Source organism: Rhodnius prolixus, unplaced genomic scaffold (assembly GCF_049639745.1).
Source record: "Rhodnius prolixus isolate KJV_2025 unplaced genomic scaffold, Rpr scaffold_8, whole genome shotgun sequence".
Lineage (NCBI taxonomy): Eukaryota > Metazoa > Arthropoda > Insecta > Hemiptera > Reduviidae > Rhodnius > Rhodnius prolixus.
Window position 1 is genome coordinate 11,989,320 of NW_027411593.1, and position 12,717 is coordinate 12,002,036.

The 12,717-nt window shown below is 30.0% G+C and overlaps 1 protein-coding gene and 2 long non-coding RNA genes across 7 annotated transcripts; 2 read left to right on the top strand and 1 right to left on the bottom strand.

The window, feature by feature from the left end:
• Nucleotides 1–108: 108 nt before the first annotated feature.
• On the bottom strand, nt 109–11,241 carry LOC141450873 (DNA repair and recombination protein RAD54B-like). 5 transcript variants are annotated; one of them, XR_012456377.1, is made up of 19 exons: nt 10,989–11,241; nt 10,793–10,916; nt 10,322–10,439; nt 10,107–10,206; nt 9,902–9,997; nt 9,636–9,827; nt 9,085–9,287; nt 8,626–8,773; nt 7,921–8,082; nt 7,714–7,837; nt 7,437–7,642; nt 7,102–7,266; nt 6,864–7,007; nt 5,780–5,906; nt 4,708–4,867; nt 4,497–4,623; nt 4,185–4,424; nt 2,061–2,806; nt 109–263 (listed from the first exon to the last, which is right to left on the bottom strand). XR_012456377.1 is itself a non-coding variant. In XM_074121742.1 (18 exons), the coding sequence occupies exons 1-17, from the start codon at nt 10,875–10,877 to the stop codon at nt 2,744–2,746; spliced, it is 2,460 nt and encodes an 819-aa protein (XP_073977843.1). In that variant the 5' UTR covers nt 10,878–10,982; the 3' UTR covers nt 109–263; nt 2,709–2,743. The 5 variants fall into 5 exon arrangements, 2 of the variants coding, with proteins under 2 accessions (XP_073977843.1, XP_073977842.1); XR_012456379.1 differs by lacking the exon at nt 10,989–11,241 and adding an exon at nt 1,875–2,049 and having other exon boundaries at nt 2,705–2,806; nt 10,793–10,982; XR_012456378.1 differs by lacking the exon at nt 10,989–11,241 and adding an exon at nt 1,875–1,976 and having other exon boundaries at nt 10,793–10,982.
• LOC141450891 (uncharacterized) lies at nt 4,716–5,272 on the top strand. The gene is made up of 2 exons (XR_012456422.1): nt 4,716–4,858; nt 5,062–5,272. It is a non-coding gene; the product is annotated as an uncharacterized lncRNA (long non-coding RNA).
• Nucleotides 11,242–11,304: 63 nt separating the features above from the next.
• LOC141450896 (uncharacterized) lies at nt 11,305–11,630 on the top strand. The gene is made up of 2 exons (XR_012456426.1): nt 11,305–11,521; nt 11,599–11,630. It is a non-coding gene; the product is annotated as an uncharacterized lncRNA (long non-coding RNA).
• The last annotated feature ends 1,087 nt before the right edge of the window (nt 11,631–12,717 follow it).

Genomic DNA, 12,717 nt, shown 5'->3' on the forward strand with positions numbered 1-12,717 from the left:
GTAGAGTAATTTATAAGCAGGCATCTGTGAAAAAAATAATAGAATCAATTAACTACATATTTTATTTTAATAAAACGTTTAAGTAAATAACACATTAAACTTGCCTTTCTTGTTTTTAAGAATGTAGCAATAAACAGACTGGCTCAAAAGTATTCGGAAATAATAAAATATTGTGTAGAGATCCCCCACTTTATATAGAACGTTTATCTATCTATGACTTGCAATTCTGCCATTAAATTTGGTTTCATAATAAGTATTTCATTCTAAAATCAGATTGTAACCTTATAAAGTAATAGAACACTCCCCAAAAAAATCTGTTAACTACTATTAATGAAATGCATTAAAACAACACTAAATCTTGTAAACCATCGTTCGCTATCATTTTTGTAAACATATTTTTAATAATTGCACTAATGACCTTGTAGTCAATGTGCCAAAAAATAATTATTATTATTATTCCTGACTAATGTAAATTTAGAGTAATTATTCAAACATTATTACACCCTATTCTCATTTTTAACTGTGTTTGTCAGATTTTCTTATTAATCCTAGACTTTAATAAGTGTAATAGGCAGTATTACACCTATTTATTATACAGGTATTATCTTCATCTTTTTTTCCAACAAATTATTGAAATTTTAAGTTTTATTACTTGCATACTTTGAAGCAAATTACTCATTTCCTGGCAAAATCTTTACATGTAACTTATAAGCAGACAATTTTTTGTCGAGCTTATTTCTCGTAACAGAGTTTTCTACACAAGATTTGGTTGCACCAGAAATACCAAGAGCTCCACGGATAACAGTATTATTTTGGAGCACCTAAATTAAGTTGATTGGCAATAATGTGGTCCCTGTTCATTCAAACTGTAATGGGGTAACGCTCGGAAGAATCTATACAGAATAGGGTATCAATGGGTTACAATCACTCTATTAGATGTTATTATAATTATGTAGGAAGAATGATAGAGAGATTCATAAAAATTTCCATTAATGATCGTCATTTTAAAGGAACTTCAAATTAGATACATCAAGTCAAAATGTTTTTTTTTTTCATTACGTTCTCGTATATTGCGACTTCTGGTTGAAAAGTGTATAAAATGACAACGTATAATTATATTGTACTTCACTAAAACTTACTATCCTCAACAAAACATTTAGGGCATTGATTAAAATGATGTGTAAACAGATATGAATTCGTGTTGTACAATGTAGGTTTGTTTATACATTATTTGCATAATTTCATAATGAGTTCCGCAACTTCATAAATATACTAAAGGCACATACAAAATGTGGCTTATTGTATAGGTAATACTAATTTCTTTTTTTATTATTATTATTGTTTTTCGTTATAACAATGGAGTCATTGGCGCCCGGAGAACCTTATTCAGTTCACTGATGGCCTCCTAACATTATCCTCTTATTACAAAAAAAAAACGTTTAACAACAGACAGTGAACTGTAAAAAGCTTCTAGGAAGAGAAAAAATAAGGGCAGGTAGCTGGAATCGAACCTAGAATCTCCGCGTAAGAATCCGATGCACTTATGACTGAGCTGATTCCTTCCTCTCATTATTGTGTTTCATTATTTAATTAATAAATCATTGTTTAAGTCACAGTTATTCATCTATTTTTAAGGCTTCAGTACATGTCAACTCATGAGGTAATAACCCTTAAAATTTAAAGAATGAACTGTAAAAAAATTAGATTTTCATTGGAAAATGTTAATATAGAAATATATTCTTAAAAAACTTCTTCTTTTTCTGTAGCTAACTTTTGAACCAGCCGTGCTCAATCAGGCGCTTTGAAAGAACTTGCAAGTCACATCATCAGTCTATAAAACAGAATATAATGAACGAAAAGAAATTTTCATCTACCTAGTATTCCCCAGATGATGTTAATCGCTAACTTAGAGCACAAAGCAAGCCTAATGCACAGAACAACTCAACGTCATAGTTTTCATCAACAGCTCGTGGTTGCTAGTAAATTAATCAATATTTTTCTAAAAAATGATTAATTTAGTAATCATGCAAATTAAAATTGAAGACGATGCTATAACATACCAAACAAAAAATGGTGATTAATGTCTGATAACAGGAACAAGTAAATATGTTATATTGAATCAAATGTCATAAGCTTTAATCTAACATTTCATTTGAAAGTAAGATTCCTACACATAACCTAAACAATGATTAATGTAAAAATATTTCTCTCGGAACTCTGTCTGTTACGTCTTTAATTTCTTGCCCTTGGACGAATAATGTTACGTGATTGGGGGGGTCACTTCTCCTCTACATATTGTTTTTTCTCAAGAAAGAATATTCAGTTTTCGCATATACACTTCAATATTTTAGATGTTTTTGTACTAAAACTATTCTTTAAACAAAATTCGGATCTACTTTAAAACTGACTTTCTTCGCTAAGAGAAATATATTACTTTTAAAATCCAAAAATAATAATCAATTCATAAAGATATTATTCATATGTTGACATAAATCCTTACATTAAAACCTTCGAATCATAAAAATATACTAGCAAGATCATGAAGTAGATTTCTGATAGAATGTTTTTTATTTTATTTTTCAAGTAATTGATATACACTTACAAATGATGGCAAAAATTTATTTAAAACTTTAACAAAAAGTAATTTAATTAAAAAATAATTATAGTTAAATGGCCAGCGTAACAAGTACTAAACTATACATACATACATATATATCAGTAAGTTCTAATGCTAATGAACAAATCAATTCGTCCTGCTTCTAAAAACAAAAGTAATTTCACTTTCACAATTTTTCATTTTCATTTCCTGCAACAGAAAGTGCGAAAACGAGATTATTAAGTACACACCTTGTTCATAAAATTAGAATTTAAAATGAAATATAGAATAAAATTAGAAAACATTTCATGGAAGTTATTTCGGCTAAGAAATCTAAATATCTGTTATTATATAAGTCGAAATCTGACCTTTTAAAGAATAGTTTTCATTCCCTATAAACTTATAAATTATGTTTTGAAACACAATCTTAGCCTCTTAAATTTTCGCTAAGTTAAAATTGATTACATAATTATGCTCCAAATGTACTAAAAACTGCTTAACGACCAAAAAATATTTTTAGAGGATTCGGGAGCTTAAATAGCTTCTCCTACCTATTCACACCACTTCAAGGACGAATCTGTTTGCTAGATTTGCCCTGATAAGAACACAAGAATTGATGAGAAAATGAATTATCATTATATACATATAAATACATTATGAACGTTTCGAACAACTTTCTTGTGCTAAAATTCTCATGGTTGTGAGTGTTCATAGTATAGTTGGGAATTTTCTTAAAGTCAAAATTTTAGATCTATTTTAGCAGAAAGGCTTACCGTCTACCAACAAACTGGTGTCCGGGCAGCGAGCGGAAGCAAATTTTTCTTTAAAATTTTACTGACTAATTTACTGCTTAATAAAGTAGTTTCAGGTAGTCACGAACTGAATATCTCCTACTTAAAAGCCCACACTTTTTATCAGTACACCAAAACTACTTAAATCCCCACAAATGCCCCAGTTGGATCTACATGTTTGCTTGAGCAAACAAAGTTTAAAGAATATTGTAGGATTTATTTACAAGAAAATCTCCAAAAACTAAACAAATCCATGCAATAAATTGGTCTTCCTGATGCCCTATTGGTACTAACATCATCACCACATCCCTTGGAGGCGCCTAAACGAAATATCCACCTTGAGTTTAATATGGTAAGCGAAGCTACGCAAGCAGATTAATTTGCGAAAATCCACTTTTTTGAATTCAGAGGTCTTTATACTCAAGATTGAAAATCTGTGAGATTGCAACTGTCGAAGATGGGTGGTAAGGCTGGGAGCATAATACTATTTTTAATCAATCGACTATTTAGTTGAATATGAAAAGGGATACACACACGATAGTTACCTCGGGGGAAAAAACAGAAAATCTTAGTCGATCGTACATTGTCGAAATGGTCAATCAACGATCGAAGCTAAAGGTACACTGCCGTATCTTAGTGTGCACACTCACTGCAATCGATCAGTGTGCTGGTATGTACCTAACCTAATATCTAAACATTTAGTTAATTGAAATCTTGAGTATTATCGATTTCGACTCAATCTTTAGCCATATAGAATGAGCTTTGGCTTAACCTTAAAGAATAAAAAGTTTACTAACATCTAACAATGATGAATGAATAGGAGCCCCATAATGTTCCCATTGAAATAATTGATTCATTCGCAGACTGGGTACTGAATAATTATTTTTCTCTAAATTTAGCTGGCAATCTCTTTCTTCAGAATCATCTTCTTCTTTACTGGAAGGATCTCCTAACGGAATAATTCCATCGCAGGAACATGAACATTTCAAAATTTTATGCGTCAGGCACTTTTCTTCACCAGTAAAATTGAATAGATCCTGCAAATAATGGTTTTTGGATAAATAATTACTAAAATATTCTTGACAGTTATAAAACTCTTATTGTTATACCATTATTTCTTCTTTTGATAACTTAACAGATTTTTTACAATTCGGATCAACTATCGACTCATTCAATCCAGCTTTAATTAATTGTCGCTGAAAAATTTTCTCTTCAATCGATCCTGCAGTTAGTAACCTAACCAACGCAAAATGAAAAAAAAAATTATTTGAGACTAATAGTGCAGCAGTTTTTTTTTTTTTTTTTTTAATGGGAATTCACCTGTATATATGCACATTTTTCTTTTGCCCTTCCCTCCAAATGCGTGCCATTGCCTGAATATCTACTGCAGGATTCCAATCGGAGTCATAGAGTATTAATCTTGATCCGCCAATTAAATTTAAACCTACACCTCCAGCTTTACTACTGAGAAGTAAGATATCTAAAATATATTTTTAATTTTCAAAATCAGCATGGTTAGATTCTGGATTACATTTATCATTTGACACAATTATCTTTTATAATACTTTGATAAAAATTTTGGAGTAAACAAATATTATTTCTTCCCAGGCTTAAGAGAATATTCCCTAATGCCCTTACAGCTCAGTAAATTTTTGTGCCAATTTTAAATTTTAGTGAGGCAGAAGCTTTATTTAAACACACCACTCACTCCTTTTTCAAGCAAAGGCGTTCAAATTTCAGTTAACTGCTTCATTTCAAGTGAGGTAACTGAAAAATAGTCAAAGGCGTTTCTTCTTAAGGAAGTTATGTTGAAAACTGGGGTAAGGAAGGCAACACCCTCACTTGAGTTAAAACTACAATGTCACAGAAGCAATGCAAAATCCATTACCAGAGATAACAGATTACAAATTTCATTACATATGAAGGTTACACTAGTAACTGGTAACAGAAGTTTTTAGTTATAAGTAAAGTGAAAAGTGACAATATTATCTCAGAAAATATCGAGAAGAATTAAAAAAACAACAAATCTTAAAAGATGTACTATGCATAATTTATACGCAGAGATGCATTTTGAGGAAGTGGCTAAACCAAATCATCGCTATCTAAAATAATCAGTAGGGCCCCTTTTAGTCTCTATTCATAAAAGTAAATTGCACCTGCCAAATGAATAATATTTCAGATTGACTATGTGTCACAATCACTCAGAAGACAAGCTAAATATTACCTGGAGATAAGCTAAGTTATCGTAAACAATTATTTCTAAAAAGCCTACAACACATAGCGTATCTGTATAAATTCAGCGAAGAAAGATGATTTTTTAAAGACTTAACAAGCAAATTTAAAAATAAGACCTAAGAAAGATAAAAAGGTACAATGCCAAACAGTTACTTACAAATGTCCGAGGTATCTGAATTAAATCTCTTCACAATTTCTGATCTTTTAGCTGAAGTAGTTCCACCATCCAATTTTATGTATTTATATTTATATTTTTCACAGACTGTAGCCAATAAATCTAGAGTCTAAAAAAAATATATAATGTATTTTATAAATAATATATGTGAATATATAATACATATAAATATAATGTATAAAATATATTTATAAAATAATATAACTTAGATATGAAGAGAATCAATGTTTTATGTTTTTCACTAAATAGCAATGAGGCAGCTTTATCTATTATATAAGTTTACTGTCTTATAGCTATATCAATAGAATATACATACATTTTAGTGGAGATATAAAATGAGGTATTTTGTTACAAAAATGCATGTTATCATAAAAATAGTCGTGAGAACTGACACCTCACCCAAGTGTCACTCCAACTGTAAGCATTTATAGAAAACCGTGACTCTAAATTACATACATATAATATGTAATTTTATATCTTTCTCTTGAAAAAAAAGTAAATAAACAAACGCTGTGGATAACATTTGCACATCACGTGACTTCTAAGGGGCAGATATCCAATAAAATATAGGAACTCGTACAGTTGCTAGAGAACTGACTAATGTCACAGGTTAAACACCATCTCCATTGTACAGGAAAGGAAAAAGTAGGTATAAAGTAAAGTCGCAAAAGGAAAAAAAACAAAAACAAATACAAAACTAGAAAATTAACTCAGTAAAGCGGTAGACCGATTTTGAACAAACCTTATTGTGGCGTCCTCTGATAGCATCTAAGCTAAATATAAAATTTTAACTTTCTGCAATTTTTGATTTTTGAGTAGATTTTCGAGGTACGTTGGATACTTACGCCCAAGCAAATAGATAGACATGCACACAGTATGTTAAAAAAGAGACACTTTTTCGGACCTTTAAAAGGGAAATTTCGGCGAAAACAAACTAGAAAATCTATTGGATTAGCTTCTCTTTTTAGCAGAACAAGAGAAATTACAAAAGGATTCATATTGAAAACCTTTCATTCTTTTATTTAAGTGCCACATTAACAAATATAAAACAATGATGCATACTAACTTGAGTAAAATTTGAGACCAACACTATCCTCTCCTTTGTTTCAGACAATTGTTTGAGTAAAGATATTACTAACAAAAGTTTTCCTGAATCAGCTTCTTGGTAAGTGTAAGAGGCCATTTCATCATCAATATATTTTGACAGAATCTTAAATAATTTAAGATTTAATTATTTAACGAAATAAAATTTAAATCTTGTTTACTGTTTTATTTTGTAAGTTTCTCTTCAAAATTATACCAACATCAATATGATCTTCAATTCTGTTTGACTGAATTAATACAGGATGATTGCAAATTTTTTTCAACATAGTAATAGCGGATAGATGATTAATATCATCAGAACTAAGAAGTGTCTCATCTTCCATTCTTTCTTGCCAAATTTTGGAAATCATTATATAAATTTTTTTCTAAAACAAAAAATAACTGTATGTGTGCAGGATAATATTGATCCAATACTATCTTAAAATTTGCAAACTAACAGCCATCAGAAAAATAGCCATTAAGAATTGAAATATCAACATTTTTATAAGAACTTGATTTAATAACTGATGCTTGACGTTGGACACAAATAAATTACCTGTAACAATGATGGGGCACAAAAGACTACGTATTCATTTTTATTAGGTAGAAAACTACCGATAACTGCTTGCGTTCTTCTCAGAATAAAACCATTAGTAATTCTATTTAATTCATCCGCTTTTTCTTTTCCTTCTTTTACTATTTTATCAGTAGCTTTTGGGTCGCGAGAAGCGATTATAGCATTTCCAAAATTTCGACGAAATTCTAGTTCCAATAGCAATTTTAAGAATCTTTTAATCATAAACAGGTGATAATTAGTACTTGAAAAAGTTTACCTGTAGGAGTGCCTAATATTTTAGGATTAACAAAATCCACCAAAGTGTAATATTCTTGTAGATCATTTTGTATTGGAGTCCCGGTCAGAAGAATTCGCTTTTTACAAGGCAGCATATTGAGACACTAAAATCAGACTAGAATTGCAAGAGAGGAAGATTTATTATTAAACACTTTCTCATTAGTTTCAATTCAAAAGTGATATTTACATTAGCCGCCTGAACGCCACTATTTTTTAAACGATGTCCCTCATCACATACAATGAGATCGAAGTTCACTTCTTTTAGATCTTCAATGTTTCTTACAAACTGCTCATAAGATATTATCATAATTGGTGCATTACTTTCCAAGAAATCTTTTGATTTGTTTTTCTGAAAAAGAAATAGGACATCTTGCTTTACGGATACCTCAGTTTTTTTTTAGATATCTGAGACAGATTTTAGATTGGGCTATCAAATGATCTAGAAACTGCTAAAAATTTTAACACTTCTTTAGAACTAGTCGTTTATTTTTATTATTTCTTTCCGAAGCTCAACTACTACGGACATTAGTGCCCATTTTTTAAGAATTTAGTACAGCCTTTTAATAATCCTAACATTCTTAACTTCTTTGTCTTGCTACAATTTTTTAATTGATTTTTAAGATTTTCCTGCTTAAAAATTAGTTATCTTTTCCTAAAATGCCTTCTCCCGTCAAAGCCGAAAAAACTTCTTATATTTTTAGACTAATGTTTTAAAAAACAATTTAGATTTTAAATACACATTTCAGAGCTGTATCTTTTAAAGACGGTACATTTTTAAAGGTCTTCTCTTAACTGAGTGGTTTAATATTTTGAGTAAATATATAATTATTTCCACATTTGTTGACATGCCTTTTAAAAACAATATTAAACTCAAAATGTAACGTTTACTAACTTTATCGACAACAAACAATCTAATTTTGTGAGAACCAATCCATTTTCTGAATTCATTATGCCAATTCTGAACAAGGCTGCTAGGCACCACAATTACTGCTCGCTTTATAAAAGGCCTTCCACCATATGGGCCAGTGCGCAATAGTGTCCTGATTTGTAAATTTAAAAAAAGTAAAAATGTCGAACAGTTACATATAAGAATAAAAGTGGTGCACAGTTCTAAATGTATTAAATGAGGCAAAAGTTTCCGAAGTTCTCTTCTAGTTCAGATCTTAAATATTTCAGAGTTGATATGATTCCTTCTTGAATTCAATTGGGACCCTTTTCTCTTGATTTTTAAAAAAAATAAGACTAAAAATAAACCCAAACGTGGCAATACTCAGACAAATATCACGATGACGTACCTATCCCAATGAAATCATTTATTTTAGCTAATGTGAAACACAAAAGTAATGCAAACCAAATAAGTGTAACTGTTTGCAGTGTCTTTCCAAGTCCCATTTCATCAGCTAATATGGCTCCAGTATACTTCAAAGATCTTATCCCTGTGATACATCGATAAAGGAATATGACTCCCTCTCTTTGGTGAGTTCGCAAATGTTTATTCAAATTTGGATCCACAATTACATCCATGACTGATTGATGATCCAAGTTGTATTCCCACTTTCACAAAAAAAAAAAATAATAATAAATATAAAATAAAAATAAAGGTAAATAAAAATAAAGATAAATAATAATAAAGACAATAAAGGATATTAAGACTTAAGTATAATTAAAATGTAAAAGTTCATAGACACTCATACATTTGTGAACTACACTCACTGATATAAAATACATATTGTATTTTAAAAGCAAAATAAATTACCCACATCTATGATACAGTAATGGACGAAAATAGCCGAAGTGTCACTCATGAACCAGTAGGCTTTTTTCTCCACAAAATAATATACTCCTAATCGCAATTTTATGAATATCCTAATATGAAAAACGTAGTAACAAAGGCAATGTTACCTGATGCTGGTCATCAGGACGTGGCATTACTAAGGCTTCGGTAACTAAGTGTAAAGGTTTCTTCAGCGCAAATTGTTGAAAAAAAACTTTATTTTTCTTATTAGACTGTAAAGTTCGATAAGCATCTTCGTCTCCTACATTCTCTGCAGGTCTCTTCTTTGATGTGATTTCCTCATGAATTTCTTCAATAATCTAAGATACAATTACAATTAACAATGCTGTTTTGTAAGTAAAACATGTAAAAATAACAATAATGCTCTTCGTACCTCTATTTCCTTGTTACCAACAAAAGTTCGTGAACCTTCAGATAGCTCAGAAATTTTAACATTTGTTGAACTGCCCAATACCTTACCACTAATGTCCTATTCAGAAATTTAACAATTCACTAATCAAAAATTAAAATTATTCAAAAATAAATAAAAACAATGACTGTTATCTATTGGAAGTTTTTAACACATTTCATATTAGCACCTTCAATGTCACAGATTTGGTACCAATTTCAAGAATACCATCACCTTCCCATGTTTTGTGCTTCTTTTTACTCGGTTTGCCGTAAACAACGTTAACAATTCTGCAACAAAAACTTATTACTATATTTGTGGAGTTATTAAAAAAAAGGTCATACTTGGACACTCAAAAATCTTGCTAAAATTATTGCTTTTAAAATCTCTTTTTTTCTCATATACCTTTTAGTAAAGGATTCTTCAGTTTTCTTTACTTGCGAGCAATTAATTGGACTTTCCAATAGCTTTTCATCCTTTAATGCTTCTGAGAGATTCTGCTCTAAAGCTGATGTTTTATTTTCTTCAAACAAATAAACAGAATTAATGGTTACACTGCATAAAATTATTCTTTTTTTAATAATCTGCCATAATTATACTGTATTTTATTGTTTAACAACATTGCAGAAAACGCAATAATTTTTTAGACGAACGTAAACCATATTAAACTAATTTATGACAAGATGTATTCCTTAAAAGACTAAGTTGAAAAAAATCTTTGGTCAAAATCTACTTTTTTATTATACACATTTACACATACAGTTATCCTAACGCGGAGAAATCTCACCTTACTAGATCAGCTTATCTATGCTCTATAATCAAGAAACATGAGAGGAGCTAATTATTGTTAAATATACATTATGATTTAACCATTACCTGCTCTTGGTGGGTCAGGAATATCTTTTTGAAAATATGATGAAGAAAATTTATCTTTTTGTGAAGGAGCTTTAGAACGTCTCATCTCGTAAATAGAAATTCAATCAATTACAGGCATAACCAACTTTAAAACAAAAATTAAAATTTCCCTGATATACTCAATAACAAAAACTAAAATAGTAGTTAAAACTTTTACCTTAAACTTAAGGCGCCAAAACTCAACAGTGTGGCCACACTGACATTACAAAATTATAGGTTTTTCAATATAGGTGTTGAAAAAATTGTGCTTATTGACTAATTAAATAAAGTAATGCCTCCTTTTCAGACGGCCTTTACTCCAACAATCAACTTAGGTTGTTATTCATATCGTCTTAAGTAATAATTGAAAAAGTCATTCAAGGACTATTAGGCTCTCTCAGCAAAATTCCAATTTCATTAACAACAGGGTTTCAAAATGATTTGACAAGTAAAAATTCTTGGATTTTTTCTTTTTTAATCTAAACGTTTGAGGTATTATGTAAAATTAGTGTAGTAACGTTAAGTTTCTGATATAGAGTGCATTGGCATCAAATGTAACCAGTTGAAATCTTTTATTGCAGCAGCTTAGAGGTTTGTTTTAGTTCCGCATTAATTAGAACGGGTAAATTTTGTTCTTTAAAAATATTAATGTATATTCTGACTTGGTTTAAGTTTATTTGGCTTGAGAATTCAAAAAGGAGATTAAATGTGGTACATACTATTATGATATGTAGTTTGTATTCGTATGTATTTTCCCATGAGCACTTCTGCATGTATTATGGTTTCAGAAACGACTTCCAATATACTCTGTTGACATTATCTTTATTTATTCTGGATCCACAACATAAGTAGCTATTTCTTTAAGTTTACTTTATTCATAAACTAAAACAAAATGTATTTTTGAGCTCTAAGTTATGAAAAGCAGTTTTTTTATTATCAACTCATCAGAACGAACATTTCTAATAAAATAGATTTTCCCTTTTTAAATTTTTATTCAGTCACATAACGAGAAGGTTTACATTTAATAATACTATCGCAGGTGAAGTTCTGCCGAAATAAAGATTTGGTAAGATTTCCGATTTTTTAAGAACGAATAACTTAGTTTTTTGTCTAATACTTATGCGACTTCGACAGAATTAGGTTTAAAGTTCCAAAACGCATTAACTAACAGAATTTTAATTTTCCTACAGTAGATTTTTTTATTAAAGTAATTCTTGAGGCCAATATTCTTTTCAATAAAATTAATATTCTGGAAGGAAGTATGATGTCCTGTTTATAAGAAGAATACTTCCTCAAAATCTGTGATTTTGAAAAAATTCTTAAAAGAACCATAGATTTAAGTAAACTAATATTTTATCATGAAATCGGGGAAAAGTAAACAAATCTCAAAAATTTACTTATTAAATTTCTTTTAATGTTTTACAAATGGTTACAATAATTTTTAGTTCAGAAGAAGAAAGGCTAACTTTTCTAAATGAGTTACTCTGAAGCTATTGGCGACCTTCTTCCTCTATCTTACTTGTACAATTCCTAAAGTGTGTGCTGGTCATAAATAAGATTTCTACCTTTCCGTGAGATCCTGGATTTATAAATTAACTTGTAAGATTAGGTAATCAAACAGCTGCTAGAAAATACCAAATAGAGTATCCACAGTAAATTTACTCCCTGAGGAGGGTCATGACTAAACTACGGGACCATTGATTCAGCATAGGCATCGCCATTTCCTACAGCCCACGATCTCACTGGATGCTTACCTCTTATGGTCTCGCTATAGACCATGACGATTCTAAAATAGTTTTACTTAAAGGTTACTGTTTTTGAAAAATAATCGTTTTTGTCAATTTTCTAGCAGCATTGAGAGAAACTATAATGATCAAAAAAGACCTTCAAAGATGTTTTCTTCCTTT